The 22218-nt window shown below is 41.7% G+C and overlaps 1 protein-coding gene across 1 annotated transcript in view; it reads left to right on the plus strand.

Moving 5' to 3' along the window:
- Positions 1–4149: 4149 nt before the first annotated feature.
- FNDC3B (fibronectin type III domain containing 3B) overlaps positions 4150–22218 on the plus strand; it is a gene marked incomplete at its 3' end in the record, with an annotated part of 118097 nt that continues 100028 nt past the window's right edge. Inside the window, exons 1-2 of the mRNA XM_009069710.1 lie at positions 4150–4260; positions 12206–12281. Of these exons, the coding sequence (XP_009067958.1) occupies positions 4150–4260; positions 12206–12281 (187 nt within the window). The remainder of the gene's footprint in view (positions 4261–12205; positions 12282–22218) is intronic.

Here is a 22218-nt window from a genome sequence, read left to right on the forward strand (position 1 = left end):
TCTGCCAGGTTCTCTGAATTGTCTGCCACAGCTGGAAGAGGCTCTTTGGCTTTGTGAAAGACAGAAGGTAGGAAGAAAGTCACAGAAAGAATAATGTTCTTGGCTTCTGGCCCCATTAATAGCATGGGTAAAACCTTCTAGGAAAAGTAGCACTGGGTATCTTGATGTGGTTCACGCTGCTCTTGGAATTGCAGGAAAACTGACGTAACCTGTTGGGCCATGTTAGTTGACCATACATGGACATTGGGTTTCAGATAGTTACACTTTGTTCTTCTGTGTGTTTTAATTTTCTCTCTAGTGCCATGTGCAACTAATTTATGTATTACTAATTCACATATTGAATTAATTTAAGGAAGTGGAATCATCTCAGGGATCAGGAGAAGGCTGCAGGACGGAACTGAAAATCGAGTTTGCAACAGTAACTTGCAAACATGAAACGATTTGCAAGTTGGGTTTGGGGACAGAAACATCAAACTTGGATGGTTATTTCTTTCTTGCTCTGCAGCAAGATGGGACAATGTGATTTTCGTATTCTTGGAGGTAACTAGTTAGGGAGATTCAGCCTCTCACTCCGTGTTGGCGTTGCTGTGGTCCATCCCAGCCAAACCTGGGGAATGTAGACGCACAGGAAATATCTCTTTTAAATTTAAATATAGTCAGCTTTCTAGACAAAACCCCAAATTTGAGTTAGTACCTGAAAAAAAAAGCTGTGGGTTAGTATCTGGCAGTTCATATTTTAGCCAAGGAAGAGTTCTCATATCCTGGAATGTGACCTGGCTCTTTGCATCCTGTCTGGTGTTTTCTTCCATCGATGTTCCGAATCTAAGGAAAAAGAAACTACTTGTGTTTAGACCTCACCTTCTTTGTATTAATCAGCTTCACATCCCTTGAGGTGGGAGGAATGCTGGGTTTTAGGAGGGGTGTGAAAGCATGGCTAATAAATCTGTTTTAAGTAGGATGGATGAGCAAATAAACTAAAAAAGTGTGTGAAGCCTGTTCCAAAGGGTTTGGCTTTGGAGTGAAATCTGCCAGTCTCATGGTAGGTGTGTTAACCTTGTCTGATCTAACTCTGGCTTGAGTACATCAATGTGAAATACTGCAAAGAAACCCTGCCAGTGGCCAGCTGTGCCTTGCAGCCAATACTGCTGCTGGCATCATTGTACCAGACCTGACAAATACAGGAAGCCTTTTCTATTTTTTTTTCCTTACTTTTTTCCCCCACCTTTCAAGTGAGGCAAGTGGAGACATGGCTGTGGTGACAAACCATTAATAAAGCAAAAGGAATGCAGCTGTAAAACTTTAAATAATGACATGTAGCAAATACATGTCAACATATTGGTTGTTGTGCCTGGAATGGAAATATTACTAGGAAAATACATAACTTCAAGCTACAGTCTGGCTGTTTTTCCTCAAGAAAACAGCATCAGTGTGACACTTAAACCCTGCTAAAGCTTAGGCTTTCAGATTCAGGTTAGATGAACGTGTCATTTATCTGGGGAAGGGGGTTTTGCTTTATATTGGTTTAAAATAGTTCCTATGAACATTGTTTTTTGAAAAATAATCTTTATATATGAATATATAGTTATGCAAACACAATAACTGTAGATAAATAAATACATGTGCAGCCAGAGTACTTGGTGGAGGTACAACTGGCTATTGACTAAAGTCTGTTTCCACTGAAAGCTGGTCACTCATGTGCTCTCACTGGTGTTCAGTGTTAGGCATTTTCAGTCCTTTTCTTAATCCCAAACAGTTAAGTAATGGTTCCAAAACTCACATGTTCTCTTCTTTCTTGTTAAACAAACAACCCCCCCAAAAACTTAAGTCATTTTGTCTCACTCCTTCCCATTCACCCACAAATCCCAGCACCTATGAATATTGTTTGTGGACTTAGATCTTTCTCAGAATCAAAACCTGATGCTGTGAAGTAATGAAAAAGAAAAGCCTTGGGAAGAAGCTCCAAAACTTCATAGGAAGAATGCATTGAGCAAAGCTTCTAGTCTGTTGGACAGATTTCTGTAGCCTATGTCATGGCTGGGTCAGAGCTTGGAGTGACTAAGCCAGGGAGACTTTCAGACGGTGCTGGATCAGAGCCTGATCCTGTGAGCTGCAGGAGTGTTTAGCCAGTGTCCTTATTCCATACTCCATGGGTGTATGCAGTGCAGGGTAGGTTATTCAGGGTGGTGGTGACAGCAGGACTAAACCACTACCAAACTCTGGGACAAAGCAGTGGATGCAGGCAGGAAATAGGATGTGAAACCTGACTGGATGTGCCATCCCCCCAACAGCTGTGTCTCAAGCCTCTTGAGAAGTTCTGTGCTGTAATTGAGTCTTGGATAAAAGGAGGGATTTCATTTACAGGTGGATGAAAATAGATTTCTTCTGTTTATATCTTGGTGAAGTGATGATTAGAGAAGTGGTGTTTTCATGTGAATAATAACACCAGAAAGAGCTGTGAGAGTTGTGCTAAATTTGGTACTGAATTAAATTAAAGTCCTGATCTTGAGCTGTATGGCTGGAGGTAACAGGGCAAGAAAAAAACCCATGTTGTTTCTGAAGAACAAATGCACTTTCAGCTTTCTGGTTCTACTTACGAGGATGTGAAGGGGCCTGTGTGATAACAATGAAAGGATAGATGTCATTCAGTCTGTGTGGGCACTGCCATCGCTTCTAAATCACACAAGTGGTTCCTCTTCAGGAGCTGGAGGAGCAAGTCCTGGTCAGGCTGATGTTTATGGTCGTCAAGTGACTGTGCAGCTGATGGGACTGCGATGAGCTCTGGAAGAAGATGATGAAAGTGAAGACAGTGTATTTCAGCTGAACTATCAATTTAGTTGTTAAGCTAAAAAAGAAATTAAAAGGAGACATAAATTTTAAGCCTAGCAGCACCTGGGGGCTGAGCAGATACAGGATGTAAGGTTTGCAGGTCTGTGGAACCGCATGCTCCAACCCTGGTGAGGTTGGCTCAGCCCTTCGTCCCTGCTGGAACCGATGAATTAAACTTGTTTATGGCTCTGTAGTCAAGTACTCCATGAGAATACTAGATCCTGCAACACTTTTCCTGGGAGCTGGGATATCCCTGTTGCTCTCTGCCAAAAAATTCCTCTTTCTGTACTCTGGTGGCCTTGTGGCGGCTGATTGCCAGGTGCTGTTACCAGCCACCTGTAACAGCATATTTTGTTTCTAACTTGAATTTGGGATGTATATGAAATTATTCAGGAGGACTTTGGGATTCTCTGGCATGAGGGGTACTAAGGAGCCAGCTCAGCACTGGACATGTGAGGTTGCTTTGCTTAGGAGCTCTTGTGCAGGAGTCCAGATAAACTCTGAGATGAGATCATCCGTGTTATTCTCTCAAGCTGGATTATTGCCCCATAAACCAGCACTGTGGTGCCCTTCGTGCTGAATGCAGTCCTGTTCTTATACAGCAGCTTCTCATGGTTTTAGTGATGCTTACATATCACATCAGTTAGCTGTGAATGAAGGAGTGTGCTGGAAGTGATGTGTGATTTTTCACAAGTCCTTAAGTGAGATCATGATCTTCAGTTGTCCTCTGTCTAGCACAGGGTGTTCAGAGCATGGGGATGTGCTGTCCCTCCTGCTTCAGCAGAAACCTTAATCCTTTGGGTGGCAATTAAGTGGAAGTCAGGTGTCTGCTCTTCGTGTTGCAGTGCCAGTTCACACTGTTTACAGGGCCCTAGAAAGAAACTGAAGGTGTTTGGGTTTAAACTGTAGCTGCAGAGTGAAATTGCTGTAATGTCTTTACCACACGGGTGATGTAGAGCTGTGGTAGCAAACAGGATGCAGATTTTTCAGAACAGAGCAAATCTCCCTCAAACTGTCTCAGAACTTGCCTATTTCAGCAGTTGAGGGCTGGGGATTGTAATGATGGGAAAGTGTGAAAACCTGACTAGTTGGTTTTTGGAAGTCTTGCATGCAAACTTGACTTTCTGTGCTCTTGCTCAAACAGTTAAAACCTCCATCCAGACTCTTGAGTTCCCATGTGCATCCTGGTCCAGAAGCAGGTGTGCTGCTTAGGTTGCTACCACCTTAATGGCAAAAGGTACCTTCTGAAGCACACATGTGTTTTGCAGGGTCTTTAACTGAAGTTTCTCTTGCAGGAAGTCCGTTGAGGAAAATTCTCCATGAATGTACGTCACAATGATGATGACCGACCAAATTCCGCTGGAGCTGCCGCCGTTGCTGAACGGGGAGGTCGCCATGATGCCTCACATTGTGAATGGCGACGGATCTCAGCAGGTCAGTGAGCTTGGCACAACTTGGCTGGCTTAAATAAACTATTTCTGGGCCAACTAGGGATTTTAAAGATGCTTTTGCTTAGCACTAGGGAGTGTGGAGTATTTCCTGGGATGCAGAAATCTGCCTTTACACTGAGAAGACATTAAAAACAGTGCTTTGAGTGTGCCAGTAAATGTAATGTGTTTATTTGCATCTGTGTTCATTGAAGTGCAAGTAATGGGATTGAAACAGTGGCTGTAAATGCTGCATATTTGAGGGCTTTGCAGAAAGTTAGTCTCATGATTTACTTGTGCTAACTCTTGTCCAGACATCTTACTAGTACCTGTGGTGAGCTTTTAAGATCTTAAAAATGCCCAGATTGGAAGGAAATGGATAATTGAGAAGAGTCTCATGATGTCTGCTGTTCTTTGCCTACCTGAATGTACTGATCCCAGCAGGCCTGTGTACTACCCTGTGCTTCATTATGAGAAGCAGGCATGAGTTTTGAGTGGGCTCTTGAAGGAAGGCAAGTTTATGGCTGCTTTGATATTTTTCTGAGAGATATTCTCTAATAAATTTGATCACAAGTTGGTAGAATGTTCATAAGACCATAACAATGCCTTCATATTGGGATACAGCCTGAAGGTTCAAGCTGGTATGTGGTAGGTTCCCAAACATGTTGTCTGGGGTTAAGGTTTTTCTTTATAGAACATCTACCCTAGCAGTTTTTCTGTGTTACTCAGTTTGGTTCCCTCCTGATGTGAGACATTTCAGCAAAGCATTTTAACGAAGGTATAAGCAAGCTGTCCTTCATGAATCAATGTAAAATGTCATTCTGTTACTTCTCATTCCCTTGAGCATTTGTTCCTCCTTCCAAGCTGTGTTCTCAGCTTGACCAACCTCAAGAGGAAGAATAATTTCTGCTTTCCTTTTAAGCTTCTAAGCCTGGTTATCTGAGTTCTCATTGTGATGTAGATTTTTCATTGCTGTGATTCTTTCTTTGTTAATTTGAAGTAATTTCTGCACAGTGTGCTTTGACTTGACAAAAAACAGAAGAAAGGTTTTAATGGTTGTATTTACCAAGTCCAATATTAATATGCTTAAGTGAAAGAACAATCTTATTGATACTAGATAGGATAATTGTTCATTAAATACACCCTTTCCTCCTGGCTGGAAGCCATTTATCAGGTCAGACTGTCCTGTAGGTCCTTCTGTATTACAGATAATAAGTGAAGTTCTGAGCCTTACTTTCAGATGGGGCTCCAAGCCCAATCTTTCAGTTTCCCCATCCCTGATGATTCAGCAGCCTTGCTGGGTGTATGCCTCCATTGCCTTTAAAGTAGTTTCTCTGCTAATGTTTTGCAGTGCAGAGAATTGCTGGCACACTGTAAGCACATTGCTTCTTGCTTTAACTGCTATGCAAATGTGACTCAGCAGAACAGTTCTGGGCCAGGTTCCTCTTATGCATAAATACTTGCTGGATGATGCTTTTAGAGCTCATCACCTTATCTTTGTAAGTACTTGTAGCTGGAATACCAGTTTTCTGTGAAACTTTTTTTTGACCTCTAGTATGGATGTTCTCTGATCTCTTCCAAAGCTTAACTACCTTTATGCTTCACAATTTTCATCCTATTCCTTAAGCTTTAGTTGATGTCTTTGCTTTTTAAAAGTACAGTTCTAAAGTGGAATGAAATTGGAATAAATGCTTTGTTTGATCTTTGCAAATGGACTATGTTAATTTTTCTTAACATGATTTGTTATAAGGTAGCAGCAAATGTTAAGTGTTGGTTGAAAGAGATTTATCTTAGTTCCTTGTAAGGTGGGAACTGCCTTCAGGATAGATTCACATGGGAATGATTTCCTTAAGAAAGATGGTTTATATTACTCCATAAAAGGTGCTAGTTTTAGAAGGACATGTGCTTTTACAGGGTGTAATTACAGTCTCCATTAGAAGCTGGTGGCAAGAAAGCATCATAGCTGAGCTGGTGGGAGATGAGGCATGTGGAGTTTTCCAGGCTGCAGTGTGGCCAGCAGGCAGATCAGTGCCTCGTGCTTTGGAGCTGACACTATGGAGCTTCTGATGGGATGCTCTGGGCACACTTGCTGTTGCTCACCCTTACGTGTTACTGGATATGTGCAGCCTCAGCTGTGCCAGCACGATAGAGCTGTGCTGTGAGCTGTGCCTGGAAACGCTGAGCTCCAGAGAAAAGCCTTTTCTCAAAAGTCCTGTTCTTATACATGTAGAATAGAGCAGACTGTAGCTGGTGAAACACCTTGGCTTTGCCAGCAGCCAGCTGGAGAGTGATGCAAAAGGCAGTTTTGCCATTGAGCAGTGAGTGTAAGACAATTGCAGGGCAGCATTCAGCTCTTTCATCTTCCTGAGGGTAAGTGCTGCAGAGCTGTACAGGGCAGGGCTAGGAATGTCTCTGCCTGCTTGACAGTAATCCCTCTTCTCTAGACTACCCTAAATGGCATTTCTAGCACTGATTTTTATTTTTTTTCCCAGTTTCCCACACTTTATTTGCACTACTGCTGACTGTATTTAATGCTTTCATGTCCCTTCCAGAGCTCCTGCTTACTCTGTTTCTGCTTCTAATCCACTTGTAACTCCTTTGAGGATTTGGGGAGTGATAATTAACCTTTTGGTCCAAGAATTTCAATGGTTTCCTGTAGGTACTCCACTGCAAGCTCTAAAAAGCTTGGAGTATAAAGTGGAGGAGCAGTTAGCTGTGCTACAGCACATCTGCATGGAACGTTGGGTGATTTAGTTTGGGAAGTTTTATTTCAGCTTGGTTCCCTCACTGCACCTGAAGTGGTGTAGGAAGGTTTCTGCTTGCCTGCTCTTTTTGAAGGTGTGTTTACCAACTCTGCATGTTCACCATTTGGCTCGAGCTCAGGCACTGCACACAGTGCTGTGTGTGCTTGTTCTTGTCTTTTAGGGTAACACACTTGGAATCAGGGAAATGAGTACATGTAAATGAGGAACAAGATTTGGTACCTTCCTGTAGCACAAAAAGTCTATGTACCTTGCAAGCATATAGCTGGGTTTTGTGCTGTACCTGAGCAGCAGCTGAGCTGAGTGAGTGAACTTCCTGTCTAAATTTAGAGTTCCTTCTTCATGTGTTTTATTACAAAAGTATTAATTTTTAAAAGCCACTGTTTTATTGCTTAAGATGTAGTGTGTTCCCTGTTTTTTCTTACTGAAAAGAGCATGGAAGTATTTATCCTACCTGCTCCTGTGTGGCTGAGGAGGAATGTCTCCTGAAGAGAGTATTGTACACAGAATGGTGTGAGTTCTTTGGCCCTTCTTGTGTGATGGAGCTGGAAATTAATCAGGATCTGGGGCACAGCCTTTAAAAGTAGAATACAGAATGGATCCAAGCAGTTGTTTTGCTTTTGGGGGTTTTTGTTCTTTGTTGGGTTTTTTCTCCCCAAAGATGCAATGTATTCCAAAAGTTATGTACTGCAGAAATTGTAAATACTGTAAATTTTAATGACTTAAAGCATTTATGAGGGACTTGTGGCTTGATCCCAGGTGGTGCCTATGACGCTGTGCTCCCCAGCTGTATGAAGCATGATACATCGAAACAGGGAAGGGAAAATCCACCGCACCGGAAAATGCTTAAGGCAGGGTTTTAATAAGCCAGAGCAGTCAAAGGGGCTGTTTGACCTTAGCAAATGTTCTCATAAAGGGGAAATATTTGAAAGCAAGCTCTGGGACTGTATTGCATCACACAGATGCTAGTGAATGTCATCCTACTTGCTGCTGCATCCGCACGCACAAAGCAGTTGGGGAATGATGGTTTGCCTTGAGGGTGAGCTTAGAAACACTTGCATAAGTGAACTGATGCTATATAAAATATGTACAAGCATATGCCCATGGTCCTTAGGTAGTATTTCTGTCTTTGAGGCTGCTTACCCACAGTATATTTAGTTTTATATCACAGAATGGTTTGGGTTGGAGAGACCTTTGAGATTATCTAATTCCACCCCCTGCCATGGGCAGAGACATCTTCCACTAGTCAGGTTGGTCCAAGCCATGTCCAACTTGGCCTTGAGCACTTCCAGAGATGGGACAGCCAGAGCTTCTCTGGGCAACCTGTGCCAGTTCCTCACCACCCTCACAGGGAAGAAATTTTTCCTGATATCTAATCTAAACTTACCCTTTGGCAGTTTATTTATTCCTGAACCTGAGCTTTAAGCCTGTGTTGGCTTTTTGGCCAGGTTCATTACCTTCTTTCCCTGCCCCCAGTAGGGACAAGAGTCAGACGGTGGAAAGAAGGAGGACGCAAGTGACACATGCTTGGCTTGTCCTGAAAACTTAGTCTGGGTGTACTCTGTGATTACAAATATTTATAGTAACTATGCAGCTTAGTAACATTCATCACTCTTAACAGACATGACTTTCAGTAAAACATAATGACCTTCTTAAATGCAAAATACATGCAAAAAGTGCATTATGGAGATAACAAGCTTCCTCTGAGGATGCAGCAGGTAAGGCTGGGCTTCAGCTCTGAGTGGATTAAACTGTTAAATTAAACATCAGAGTACTTTTTAGGGAAAAATAAAAGCCTTTGGGACTGTGCTGCCGACGCCCTGCTCACAGCTGTCACAAGCTCCAGCTTTTTGGATGGGAGGAGGCCAAGGCCTGAAACTGGGCTAGAGTGACCTCTGACCTCAGACTGCACCCTTGAGATGCTGCTGGCCAGCACTGTGGGCTCCAAGTGACTCCTCAAGTTCTCTCTCCTCTGTTGCCATCTCAGAAACGTGCACACTCAGGGTGATGAATATTGGCAAAGGGATAGGGCAATTAAGGATCATCTGGACATGTTTTCTTTAAAATAGAGATGTTATCTTTACACTTTTTTTTATTGCTTTCCTCAGATTTTTAATTAAAAGGTGTTCTCATGTAGATCCTATGTGTGAAAGGAAAGAAAATCTGCATTCCAGGCTTCAGAATATGGGCTTGTTGTTTATGAGGATGTGGGGAAAAATAAGTCTTGGAATTAGTTTTATATACTTTGTGTGTATAAACAAAAAAGTCGCAGTGCACCTTGACATTGGCAACGGGGACAACTCAGGGGCGTTGGCTGGAAGATGCCCAATATATCATACTGGATGTGTGCTGGCTGTAATGGTTTGGCCTCAGCTCTGCAGCTCATTGGCGAGTGCTTTGCAAAGCTTTCGAGGTTATGTGCAGCATGGGGTGAGTGCAGAGGGGGTTGGGTGGTGGGGTGGGTTATGGGGGCAAACCCCAGCCCCCCAGCTTTGGGAGAGAAGAGCTGAGGCTGGGGATAACTTGCAGCCTGCTGGAAGGGTCTGTCTGCAAGTGTGGGGTCTTGCCTGAGGAGCCTGAGGCCACTTTGGTTAGCTCCTGTCCTTGTGTCCTGACCGTCCTCCCTTTGCCTCCCTTTGCCCCCAGCGCTTGCCCTAGTGTTGATCCATATCAGTCACACTTTAGGTATTCCTGTTGGCTCTTTATATGGCTGCCCATAAATGGCAACAGCCCCTAAATGTTTTCTTCTGCTCCAAAGGTGATTAATTTGAGCATTTGTCAATAGGAAGTTATTTCCATATATATTACATGTTAATAGAAGCTCTACTTTGCCCATGGGCTTGTGAAAGGGGGCCAAAGCTGTGATGGGTGCTGCCCTACAGGAAACAAATTTGTCGTTGGAACAATTTGTTTGTGTTGAAAAATCTGTGTGATTAGGCAAGGATAATGCTACTTCATTTTGGTCATCATAAGCAATAGCTGCTATTTGGGATATCATCTCTTTTTTAATGTGGAAACCCAAGGAATTATTTTCAAAGCACAACTGCAGGGATGCTAACACAGACACTTGGGATGGTGATGGACTCTTTGGACAGGAATCTGTAAGTCGTGTCCTTCTGATAAATCTGAGGTAGGCACATGCCCTGTGTAGTCAGAGAAATCCCTCTCTCCCAATCACTCTTATATCTACCATTAAACTCAGCTCCCTGGTTGTGGGAAGAAATGGAGTTTTTCATACATGACATTTGAGTCTAGTTAAGGTCTGTGTTTTGGGGAGCTGGACCAAGTACTTGCAAAGGTGTAATGGTGTGTGAGGGCATCTGATTTATGCTAGTCAGATGTGTTAATAAGTAACTACCTTTAGAACTGTTGGTTTAGACATACAGTGCAAGTGAGCTGATGAAATATTTGTATAATTCTTTGCCTCTTTATGTTCAGGTTACTGGTTTGGGGTTTTTGTTTGTTTGGGGTTTTTTAAGCTGGATGACATTGCTTTGCTCTGCTCTTCTTTTGACCTGATGCCCATGTCCTGTTGTGGATAATTCACGCCTATTCATAGCAAAAGAGCACTTAAATGCTGTCACTTAAATGCTGATTGTTCGGAGATTAGGGATGGAATGGCTTTGTGCCTCCTATCTTTTCTGAACCATTTATTGTGCTCTGTATGCTGGATCAGATCCACCCTGATCAGTGCTCCCCGAGAAATGATTGTTGCAGACAACATAATGGCTTTCATATGTAATTTCTCTGATTTCCAGCTTGTGCTTTTAAAATGTTGCTGGAATAATGGGTTTCTATAGGATTACTGTAATTCAAGAGGTCACCTAGGTAATAATTATCTTATGCATTTGGCTGAAGGAATTCAGAAACTCAACATTAATTCAAATTCTGTCTTTCCAAATTGAGTGATTAAGTTCTGCATGGACATGTCCCAGAATATAAAGACCAGACCTAAATTTAGAGAGAGTTTTCACAGAAAGATATAAATTAGATTTTCAATTTATACCAAGATGAATGTAGATTGTGCTTGAACTTCTGCAATGCCAAGTTAACAGAAGTGTGTTTAAAGTATTTCAGTAAAAGTTTCATAACCAGCAAGATGGGATAAATGGTCAATACTTCCCAGTGAAATTGTCCATTAAAGAAAGAATCTAAATCATTAATTTTAAACCCATAATTTCAGATTCTTGAAAGTTAATAAAGGTAAGTACAACATACCCTGAGATGTGTCCTGGTGCTTCCTGGTCTTTGTGGTGTTCCCATCATCTGCAGGATTCAGCAAAGGGAGTCTGGGGTGATCTTTTTATTATTTAAAATAATGTTATATTTGCTAAGAAGTAAATAGTTTATTACTGGTTCTGTGAGCAAATCTTGAACTGTGTGTATATCTGCGAATTATGTTTAACTGAGAAGTTCTGTGTAAAACTGAAGGATAAATTTTGAAAATGTAACATATCAACTTCCCTTACATGGTAGAAAACTTTCATTCCTATCAACTTGAAATCCCAGTATGGGTCGGCACTGTATGCTGGAGTTTGTTGTGTGTGCTCCCTGCTCTCATGTGCCAGTGGTCTAGAGATTTATGTCCTCACCTGTTGGCATTTGGCAAAGTTAAACACACTCCCAGGAGTTTGGTGTGGAACCCAAAGCCATAATTCTCACCTGTAGTTAACCAAGTCATGTCTTCATTTCAGCTCTTAAAACATAGATGAATAGGTGGACTTCAAATCTCTACCTGCTCCTGGAGTCTGCTGGTATCCACAGATGTAGCGTACCAGTCTGTTCCCTCCCTGTCCCTCATACCTCTTCCAGAGATGGGATAGCACAGTTGTGTTGGGGAGACTTTTGTTAGGAACTGTAGGACAAGGATTCATGGGGATAAATTGAAAGAGGGCAAATTTAGATTAGATATTGGGAAGAAATTTTTTCCTGTGAGGGTGGTGAGACATTGGCACAGGTTGCCCAGGGAGGCTGTGGCTGCCCCAACCCTGGCAGTGTTCAAAGTCAGGTTGGATGAAGCCTTGAGCAACCTGTTCTGGTGGGAGATGTCCCTGCCCAGGGCAGGGGGTTGAGACTAGATGCTCTCTAAGGTCCATTCCAACCCCTTAACATATTATGATACTACAAAATTCAGTTTTTGAATATCACAGTGAAGCAAATGTGGTTTTTGTCTTTTTTTTCCTTCTGCAGGTCTTTTTGGTTCAAGTTAATCCAGGTGAAACCTTTACAATAAGGGCTGAGGATGGAACCCTCCAGTGCATCCAAGGTAAGAGGATACACAACCATTTGGATGAGCATTTCTTGCAGCCTGGCACACCTGTTCTGGCACCTTACTAAAAACATGATATGCAGTTCTGAAAATACACTGAGGCATTTAGGAGTGAGAAGCTGCAGACGTGGCTGCTGGATGTATTCTAGGACTTGAATATCTCAGAATGAGTCATGAATTTCTTGGAAGTCCAGGAGATTTCTCTCCAGTATCTTGCAGTCTCTGTGCATCTTTTCTGTGCTCTTCCCCCACTTAAACAGTAGAGGAGTGGGTGGTTGTTGCTTGAAGTTTCATCCCCATGGAAATGATGAATTAAAAGCTGTTTGAGATAGACTTTACAGAAGCTTCCCTGAACACTATCCAGGATTATTTGGTCTTGATGAGCAATAATAACAGCAATTTAAAGCCGCTTGTTGAGATTTATAGCCAACATGCTGTGTGGTAAGAAATTGGTCCATGTGGCAATTAACGGAGGAATGAAGCTGGCTACTCCTTTTATTTGAAATGAGTGCTTTATTCTGGCTTAGTACATTAAAGATTTCCATTGCAAATATAATTATGACACCATTTATTTATAATTTTGTTCTTGTTCAAAGTGGTGTTCAGGCAGTGTATTTAAATGAACGCAACTTGAAACCTCCTGGTTCTGTGTTCCCAGTAATTTAACATGTTTGTGCCATTGGGGCTTGTTTGGTACTCATCAGCAGTCTTTCATAAAATTGATTTAGAATGTGTAGTATAAGATTGTCTCTTTTTTTTGAGCTAGAGCTGCAGTATTGACTGCCAAAGCACACATGTTTATTTGTGTACACCCTTTCAATTCAGCTTGAAAAGCCTTGATACTCTTTTCATGATAAAGCTTCAGATCCTACCTTACTGTAAAATATTTTTATTGCTGAAGCAAGTATATGCATCTAACACCAAAGAGCACCTGACTATATTGCTGTTGTGTTTCTTTTTCTTTTGGTAAAGCTGTTTGCACAGTGCAGTTGTGGAACTTAAATGATCTTAATAGTGATCTATTGCAGAATAAACTGTAATCAGCCAGCAAATACACTCAGATTGGGATTCAGGGCAGTTCTGTTTTTCCTCTGCTCTGAGGTTATTATAAAAGCAGGCTTATTTTGTGTGCAGTGTATTTGGAAAATACACCTCCCCCTTACTCCACAAAACTTGGTGTCTCTTTTTCCCCTGTGATGGAGTTTTTTGTGTGCTTAAAGGTTAATGTATTCCCTATATGTAGGGCAGAAGTCAGACAATAATGATGCCTTTCCCATTGCTCCCACGTTGCACTATGATTAGCAAGATACAGAATAACTTTAGGACTGTGTTAAGGCAGCATGAAAAGTCTCTTTTTGGGCAGTGCCTGTGAGCTGGTAGCTCCCTGTGGAACGAGCAATACTCACTTTTTCCTTACTGCCACGTATTCAGTGTTATGACATAAGATGTGCTTGTAAATATTCACAGTGTGAAGAACTGCCTTATTATAAACTGGGTGATTCTCCTGAGTTCAGGGAGTGAACACTGTTAATAAAAACTGGAGATGTCATGGCTTGGTTACACTAAATTCTTCAGGATACACGAAAGCTGCTCTTCCCTTTGGCATGGCTCCATTCTGCAGGGACAGATGACTTTGCTTACGTAGAGTGATGTTTTTTACTATAATTTTTTTTACATATGGCTTTTTGAGAAGTTTGAAATCATCAGGTTGTGCTCCTGGAGCCTGTTCTGGATGTCCTGAGAGTCACCACTTTGTGTCCAGGACTGTTTGCCTCCATGGCTGTGACATATCTGGGGATAGGTGGTGATGATGTGGGTCAGAGGACTAGGGAAAAACAGTAGAGAAAAAGAAGACTTAGTGAATCCTCATTTGTCTTCTCAAGGTTGGAAAGACAGGCATTTGTTGAGGAAAACCTCTGTGGAATATCCTCTGTTTTAAACACCCTGAAGTGTAATTAGCCACTAATTGAGTAATCACTGTTTAAAACCAGAAAGAAGAGAGTTGTGAAGAAATCCTAAATACAAGAAGTTTTTCCAGTTTCTCAGGGTTTCACCAGTAAGATAATCTGTGAAAACTAATAATAAAAATACCTCTAACTGAGAAACTATCCGTGAAATACTATAAAACTGTAATAAATGTGTACTTGTAATTGAAGGTGCAGTGTGTTACAGCAGGTGCTCTGTTCATTCCTGTTTTCTATTTGCATGTAGCTGGAGGTGACTTGTTTAAGACACTGATTTATAAGCCCCATAGATCACCGTGTGGGGCTGGATTAAGCAGCTCTCAGAAATGACAGTGACTGGGAGAAGTTCAGCTGGTCAGTGGACATGGAGAGAGGCTGTAGTTTCCTCAAGAGAAGAGATTTAAAGAAAATAAATTTGGTCTTTTGGAGAAATCCAGCCCCTGAGTTATTCAGGTTATTTAGGAAAACCATCTGAGCAGTTCCAGGTGCTCCCATGAGGACTTGTTTTGTTGGCTCAGTTTCTCGGGGTTTGCCTTCTCCATCCCACATGATAGAAGAGATGCTGTGGTATGTGACTTTTGTAGCCTTTAAAACAACAGCCAAAGAAAGGAATAAACAAAGAGGATGTTGGGGATTAATGGAGATTAATTTTTTAGTAGCTGCTGGAAGCTGAATCGAGTGGCAGCCTGGGACCTGGCACTGCCTGTGTGGGCAGGAGGCACGTGCTCCTGCCCACCTGGGCTGTTAAACACCTGAGTGCTTGCTGAACATTGGAGCTGCCCACCTGGCCTGTGCTATGAAGTGGAAACATAAAGCACATCCTTTATTTGTGTGTGATTACATGACCAGTCTTTGTTCCTTTTTAAGCCATGTGTGTGTTAATGACGAAGTGTTAGTGTACTTCCTCTGAGAGTCCTGGTGCCCCTGGGGAGCAGGGCAGGGAAGCTCTGTGCTGCCAACCACCCTGACTGAGCTTTGGGCTCTGACTGCAAAACTGTGCCTCTCTGGGGGGTTCAAGGGAGACTGATTTAGCGTCTTACCTCAGTGTCTTTGAGAGATGAAACGTGTTATGTGCTGTATCGTCAGTATTTTAAAAGCTGCTCTTCATATAACGTTTTGACAGATAATAAATACTTCATAAATATGTCAATACTTTAAATACTTCATTTCCTTTTCACGTTTTTCCACTTAATTTTTAACAAACTCAGGGCTTAACTGTTGCTAGCTCTGCAAGGAAGGGACAAGGGCAAGGCATAGCCTCACCCATTTATTTGCTCAGCTATTAACTGTGGCCCTTCTGTTTCCTCTAGATGAAAGATTGCTTCTAGCTAGTGCTTTGGGGTAACCACACTAAGTGAAATATGGAAGAGGGTGAGAACATGGATCTGATCAATTGCAGAACAGAACTGAAACAGCTCCCTTGTATTTGGAAAAAAAGCACTCTGCTTTCTGAATTTCATAGTAAATAGATCCCAGGTGAATCTGACATGTTCAGGAAATGTTTTTAGCCCATATCTTGAGATCTTTGGTTGGAACTTCTATTGCTACCTGAGAATTGTCATTCATACTTTAAAAAGTCACAGTTTGTACGTAGTTTGGGGCAGTGAAGCTGTGCTTGAGAATCTGTTCAGAGCTTTTTCCATCCTGGAAGGCAATAATGCCAAGCTGTCATACCCACTGTGGTATGAATAACATGGACAGGATGATTATTGTGGTGCCACTTGACCTTGGTTGTCACCCACGTGTTGAAAATACATACGTACAGATTATGCAGAAAGCATAAAGCTTCTATCCATTGATCACACAGAATTGCTCAATTATTGCTAAATGTCCTTTCTGTTGTCCTCAAGCTGGGTCTCATTTTCTGCCACAAACTAAGCAAACTGAGTTTTCTCTTCTGTAATTTTCTGTATGTATGCATAGCTGCAAAAAGCTTATAACAAGGGTAGAAGAAAGAACAGGTATCAGAAAAACACCTGACAGAATAAGAATTCCTGGTGTGTTCTGCCTAGCCCATCCTGCTGGAAATACTCTCCTGGAACTCACCTGTAGTCTTTATTCAGTGTCACAGCACAAGGTTTGGGATAGTGAAGCACAAAATTTGAGTGCAAAGAAAACAAATTTGCTAATAGAAATGTTTTAATTCTGGCCTTGAACAGGGCAAATTCACCCTTGCATAGGGTGAACAAGGCTTTGCACGAAACTGGCTTTTGTGATCTGTTCAAGGACACGGTACAGATGTGCAGTGGCACAGAGAGGTTGTAGCTATGTTGAAGCATAAATATATGTGTGGTAGACAAAGACCTAAATTGTCTTTGGGTGGTTGCATTTTGAAATGAAAACAGGATGAAAACATACACAGTTTACTAATACTGATATTTGTTTCAAGTGATGTTTTCAAGTGTTTTGCCATTGAGGCTGAACTTGAAGCCCTTGCTGGTTCTTATCTTGTAAAGCAAAGAATGCAAAAATTAAATTTCAGTGCTGCTTTTTCTGTGGCTCTAAAAGAGAGTAACTCGAGAGAAAGGCCAGAAGTATGCTAAAAATCTAGCAGTGGTTTCTCAAATGAAAGATTTCCTGGAATTATTATTTCCTTAATTTGGTGGGTGGGTGTGGTTTGGTGTGGCAGTGCAAAGGAATGGATAATATTAAAGGCTAAACAGCTGTATATTTTTGTAGGAAGAGTGTCTGTCAGTGAAATAAGGAATAAAGTTGTTCGTGCAGTCTAAGCAAACCAAATAAAGTCTGGTTTTTTGTTTTCTTTTTTCCTCTATGGTATGAGATTGGAAATGAGGAAGTGAGTCAGTTTCTTGCAGGGAAGGAAAGAGTTGAAAATAGATGGGACATGTTGTAAGCAAATGAGTGATACCTGTGGTGTGTTATTGGGTGGGGACAAAGGCCCCAAGATGAGAGTGGTGACAGGCACACACAGGGAAACCAGAGATCACAGAATCGTTGAATGGTTTGGGTTGGAAGGGACCTTAAAGATCATCTCGTTCCCACCCCCTGCTGTGTGCAGGGACACTTCAGTAGACCACATTGCTTAGAGCCCCATCCAGCCTGGCCTTGAACACTTCCAGGGATGGGGCATCCACAGCTTCTCTGGGCCACCTGTGCCAGTGCCTCAGCATCCTCACAAGGAACAATTTCTTCCTCATATCTAATGTAAATGTGGCCTCTTCCAGTTTAAAGCCATTCCCCCTTGCCCTCTCACTCCATGCCCTTGTCCAAAGTCCTTCTCCGGCTCTCTTGGAGTCCTTTCAGGTACTAAAAGGAGCTCTAAGGTCTCCCCAGAGCCTCCTTCTCTTCTCCAGGCTGAACAGCCCCAGTTCTCAGCCTGTCTCCAACAGTGGTTGTGCTCCAGCTTTCTGATCATCTTTATGACTCTTCCCTGGACTCTATCCAACAGGTCTACATTCTTCTTATGTTGGGGCCCTAGAGTTGGACACAACACTCCAGGTGGTGTCTCATGAGAGTGGAGTAGAGAGGGAGAATCACCTCCCTCGACCTGCTGGTCCCAGGTCTTTTTGGATGCCAGATCAGAGGTTGGGGATGAAAGAAGCCTAAGAGGTGGAACAAAACCAGACAGGCTCAGGTAGCTGGCTGTTTGTTTGCAGTGCTACAAGCTTACCTGGTGCACCAGCTGCTGAGAGCACCTGCTCCATCACTCTGCAGGTGCAGATGTTGGACTGCTCATTGGTGGACCTGGCGTGGTTTCAGTCTGAGATGAAATAACAGCAGCACCTGAAATCAATGTTGCTTTGGAGAGGTTTACAGAAGGCTGGAAATACACTTTGATAAAGGGTAGCTGGTGAAATCTGCAGGTGGAAGGCCTTTGGGCCCTTCAGGGCAGGCACTGTCTGTGTGCTGGTGAGAGCCAGAGGCTGGGTCAGGCTGGTTCAGCACCTGCTTCTGTCCATAGCATCTGCTGAGTTATCAGGATTTGGCCCTTGGTAAAGTGTAAAGAAATAAGCATATGAGTGTTACCAAAATATACTACAAAGCATTGCATGGATCAGAACATTAAATTCTGCAACACAGGAAGAAATAGTGTCTTTTCACATGTGTCTTCTGTGTGATGGTAGTTGAGAGCTGCATGTGGTCAGGCACGCTTCTGGGACACAGAAACAGCTCCAGGGGGCATTGCCTACCAAGGTGCTGGGAGTGTGATGGGATGGACATGCTTTGGCTGTGTCAGGGAAGGGAGGGATGAAACACAGGGTGAGCTCTGATTTTGTTTCTGCTTGTTTCTCCATAGTGCTTCAGCTCTTTCCACCTACGTGCCAGTGGGCAGGCTGGTTACATGGCATGGAAAACTTGCTGTAGGAAATGTAGTTTCATTTCAGACTGTTTTGGTCATTAGGGCTTGGAGCAAAACGGTCTGTCTGGTGGTGTTTAAAAATACAGCTCTTTTGGTATTAAATAGCTTTTGTTTACACTTTGTTTATTAAGTTTTGGCTTACTTTCTTTCTGTTTCACAGTAAGGGCCCTTTACACCCGACTATGTTTTAAAACACCTCTTATACCTCATTTATGTCATCTTACTTGACTCATGGTACTTGGTGTCTAGATTTAATATTTGATGGAAAAGCCAGGCCTGCAATACCCATTGGTCTCCTTGGTGTTTCAACACATTTAAACAAGTTTTTGATTTATTAAAGTTCTTTCTATTAATGGACAAATGAGGAATTGTCTGCACTAGCATCCTCCAGAATAAAGCTGTAGTGGAGAACTCCAAGCTGGAAGGATCCCATGTCACCGTTTGCAATTCCTGTCTAACTAACGTTTGTTGTTTTGGCCAAAGCATCTGTTTTTTATATCAACAGAGGCAGTATCATTCTTCAGAGGCATTGTCACCATCTTTGGTTGCTTCCATGTGTCAGCAAGCTTAGCTTTGTGGTACAGGCATGTCCCCAGACCTGGGGTGAGCTGTGCCTTTCCCACTGGGATATCCATGGTGTGCTCCATAGTTTTTCAGAAGTGTGACTATAAACCACCAGTTGTTAATACTTAATCATAGAATCATAACAAGTAATGTTATTTTATTTTCACAGTGTTGCCCAGTTGCTAACCAGAAAATACCAGAAACAGCAGTGAAGCCTTTAATCCTCTGTGGTATTTTTGCTATTTTACCTGTATGTCAGAGATGAGCCTTTTGGTCACCTTAGAAAACTATGGTCCTGGTGGTGCATCGTTTATCCTTCCATGTACAATAAGTAACTTCCAGGTTTTCATCTTTGTGAAATTTGTGTTGAAATCTAAGAGAAGAGAGCAAAGGGCTCTTTGCAGAGTAGATTTTTCCCATGTTAGTGAGATCAAACCACCATTTGCTGTTCATCTCTTGGGTTTTGTTTCTAGCACACTACAATCAAGTATAGGAAACCCTGTAAGATGCCAAAAGTAAACAATGGGATGCTTTGTTTACTGTATGAATAATCTTAGCTTCTCCATTTTAAATCCGATAATGCTAAGAATAATCATGGAAATTTATTTTGCATGTGTGCGATTAAATCTTGAACAAGATGCACCTGCACTAGTGGCTTTGCTGTATGGAATATCTAGACCTTTACAATTGATACTGTTAGTTATTATAGCTCCCCTGACACAAGACAAAAGAAAAAAACTTGGCACGTAATTAAATTTTAATTTGGCTTAATCTTTCCAAATCCTGAAGTTTGACTATTTTACAGTACACACTGTGAGAAGAGAAAAGGAGAGCAACACCTCTGAAACTGGGAATGTTTTTGAAACAATTGGAGATGTGCAAACTATGAATTTTGTGAGATCTTTGCTAATGGTCTGTGTCCACCTGTGCTGGAGGGATGGGTGCAGTCTCTCCTGACCCTGCTGCTTGCTCCCTGGGGAAGCCACTGCCCCAGCCAGCCTGGGATGGGACCTGGCAGCCAGCACTGTGTCCTGCTGACGTGGCCTCCAGGCTGAGGAGCTTTGATGGAGGAGAAATACAGGGGCTGAGTCATCAGCAGGGTGAGAAGTGGATTAAGACTTCAACCATTCCAGTTTGCACCTATATAAAAACAATCCCAGCAGAATAGCACCTAAGTGAGCAGAGAAACAGTTCCCAAAGTTTGTCCTTTGGTAAAACGAAGATTTATTTGGGTTTGTATATTTTTTGACTGCCTAAGAATCTGCTGCTGGGAAATGCATTTATCTCTGCAATTAGGACAGCAGAATTTAAAGACAAATGTTAGAACATATGGTCTGGGCTATAATTTCAGACTCTTTTGGGTTTGTAAATATGCAGAACTTGTATTTGGGGTTTGTGTCTGTCCTTATTTTACTTGTGTGAGTATCTATGTGTGTATATATATATATCTATATCTATGTATGTCTAACAGGATCAGTAGGTGTGGTAAATTCAAACTAATTTGAAGGGCACTTGGAAAGGCTGTGTCTCATACCAGCACACCATAAATTTTGAGATCTCCCAATAGCTATGGATATCCCCTCAAGACACAGGGATTCTCTGTGAGTGTATGAGTATCTGCAGGAATGGTGGAGTTGTCAGTGTCAGTCCTGCTCAAATGCAAATAATCCTCCAAGTGTGGACCCAGTGCATTCCAGTCAATGGTGTCAGGATTTTAAAGTCCAAGATCCACATTCTTTACCCAGTCCACTCAGGCTACAGACATTGCAAGCTCATTACTCAGTGCTTTTAGTCCTTTTAAAGAGTATTAGTGCTGCTATAGTTCTGAGTTAGTAAAACAATTACAGTCATCTTTCTTAATGTGAAGCAATTATGTTTGTTGACCAGAACAGTCATGAAATTATTCCATCGTCCTTATTAAATTCCATTACTCCTTCTCACAGGGAAATGTTTAGTTTCCTATACTTTTTATTCTTTAACCTCTATGATTCTGGTTCATGTTTGTTGTTCATCTAGGGGAGATGTGGATGAAGCACATTCACTTAGTATCATTGCAGGGCTATTATTATGTTTCTTATTTCTAATTTTGAAACAAATCTTAGCTGGGATAAGTAAGAATAATGAATTGACTTTACATGGTAAAGAATGTGAATTGGTTTGTTGGTTTTGCTAAATTTTAATTTGTTTTTATTCCACTGTAAAAAAAAAAAATCACATAGTGGTTGTTGAAAGCTGTATTGAATCAGCTGTTGATTCTGCTGTTGTCAGATTTCTTGGCCTGGGTAGATTTCACTCTCTGCAAGTCTAACCCCTGCTATATTTAGATACAGTTTGTGTGATCATATCCTTAACAGTCTTGTTTATTCCTTCTGCACTAGCGTTTTCTTGCAGTCTCTGCCACAGGGTGGGTTCTGTGCCTCTGACATCAAGAGGTCATTTTCTGTATCTTGAATGTTTTCATTAATATAGGTTCAAAGAAAAGATGATGTTCACAGAAACAAATTGCTGAGTCAGCTTTGTAATGATGGCATCTCTGGCGTCAACACAAAAAGGAAAGAAAAAAGCCCACTCAACCACATTATCCAGTGTGAAATTGCATAACTGTGGACAACCTCAAAGGGTGTAGACTGCCATCCAGTCGTATCAGTAGTAGTTTAAACAGTAAACCTAGAATATGACTTGGTATTCCAAAATATTTGAGACCAATATCCTAGAAACAAATAAACCTACAGTGATTTACTCGTTTAAACACCACAGAACTTAGTGAAAATTTTTTCTCTTTGTGGGTCAGTACTACTTAAAAATCAAGCTACTCATGGAGATGAGTGGGAGATTTGTTGTTTTTGTCAATGTTCAACAAAAGACCAAGTTCTGTCATAATTTGTTCTTTATTACTGTACCCTATGTGTTGTAACATAAAGCTGCAGGGTTCTGCACATGCTTTGTTTATAAGCTGTGTTTGATTATTGCTTACAACTTCTTGACTTCTTGATTATATTATTAAGAACAGTTTTGATGGTGGGTTTTATGGTGTGTTGTTTTCCTGCTGCTGTTTTTTTTGTCAGCTTATCCCTCTTGTTCCTCC

Source organism: Acanthisitta chloris, unplaced genomic scaffold, assembly GCF_000695815.1.
Source record: "Acanthisitta chloris isolate BGI_N310 unplaced genomic scaffold, ASM69581v1 scaffold19382, whole genome shotgun sequence".
In the NCBI taxonomy this organism is placed as follows: domain Eukaryota; kingdom Metazoa; phylum Chordata; class Aves; order Passeriformes; family Acanthisittidae; genus Acanthisitta; species Acanthisitta chloris.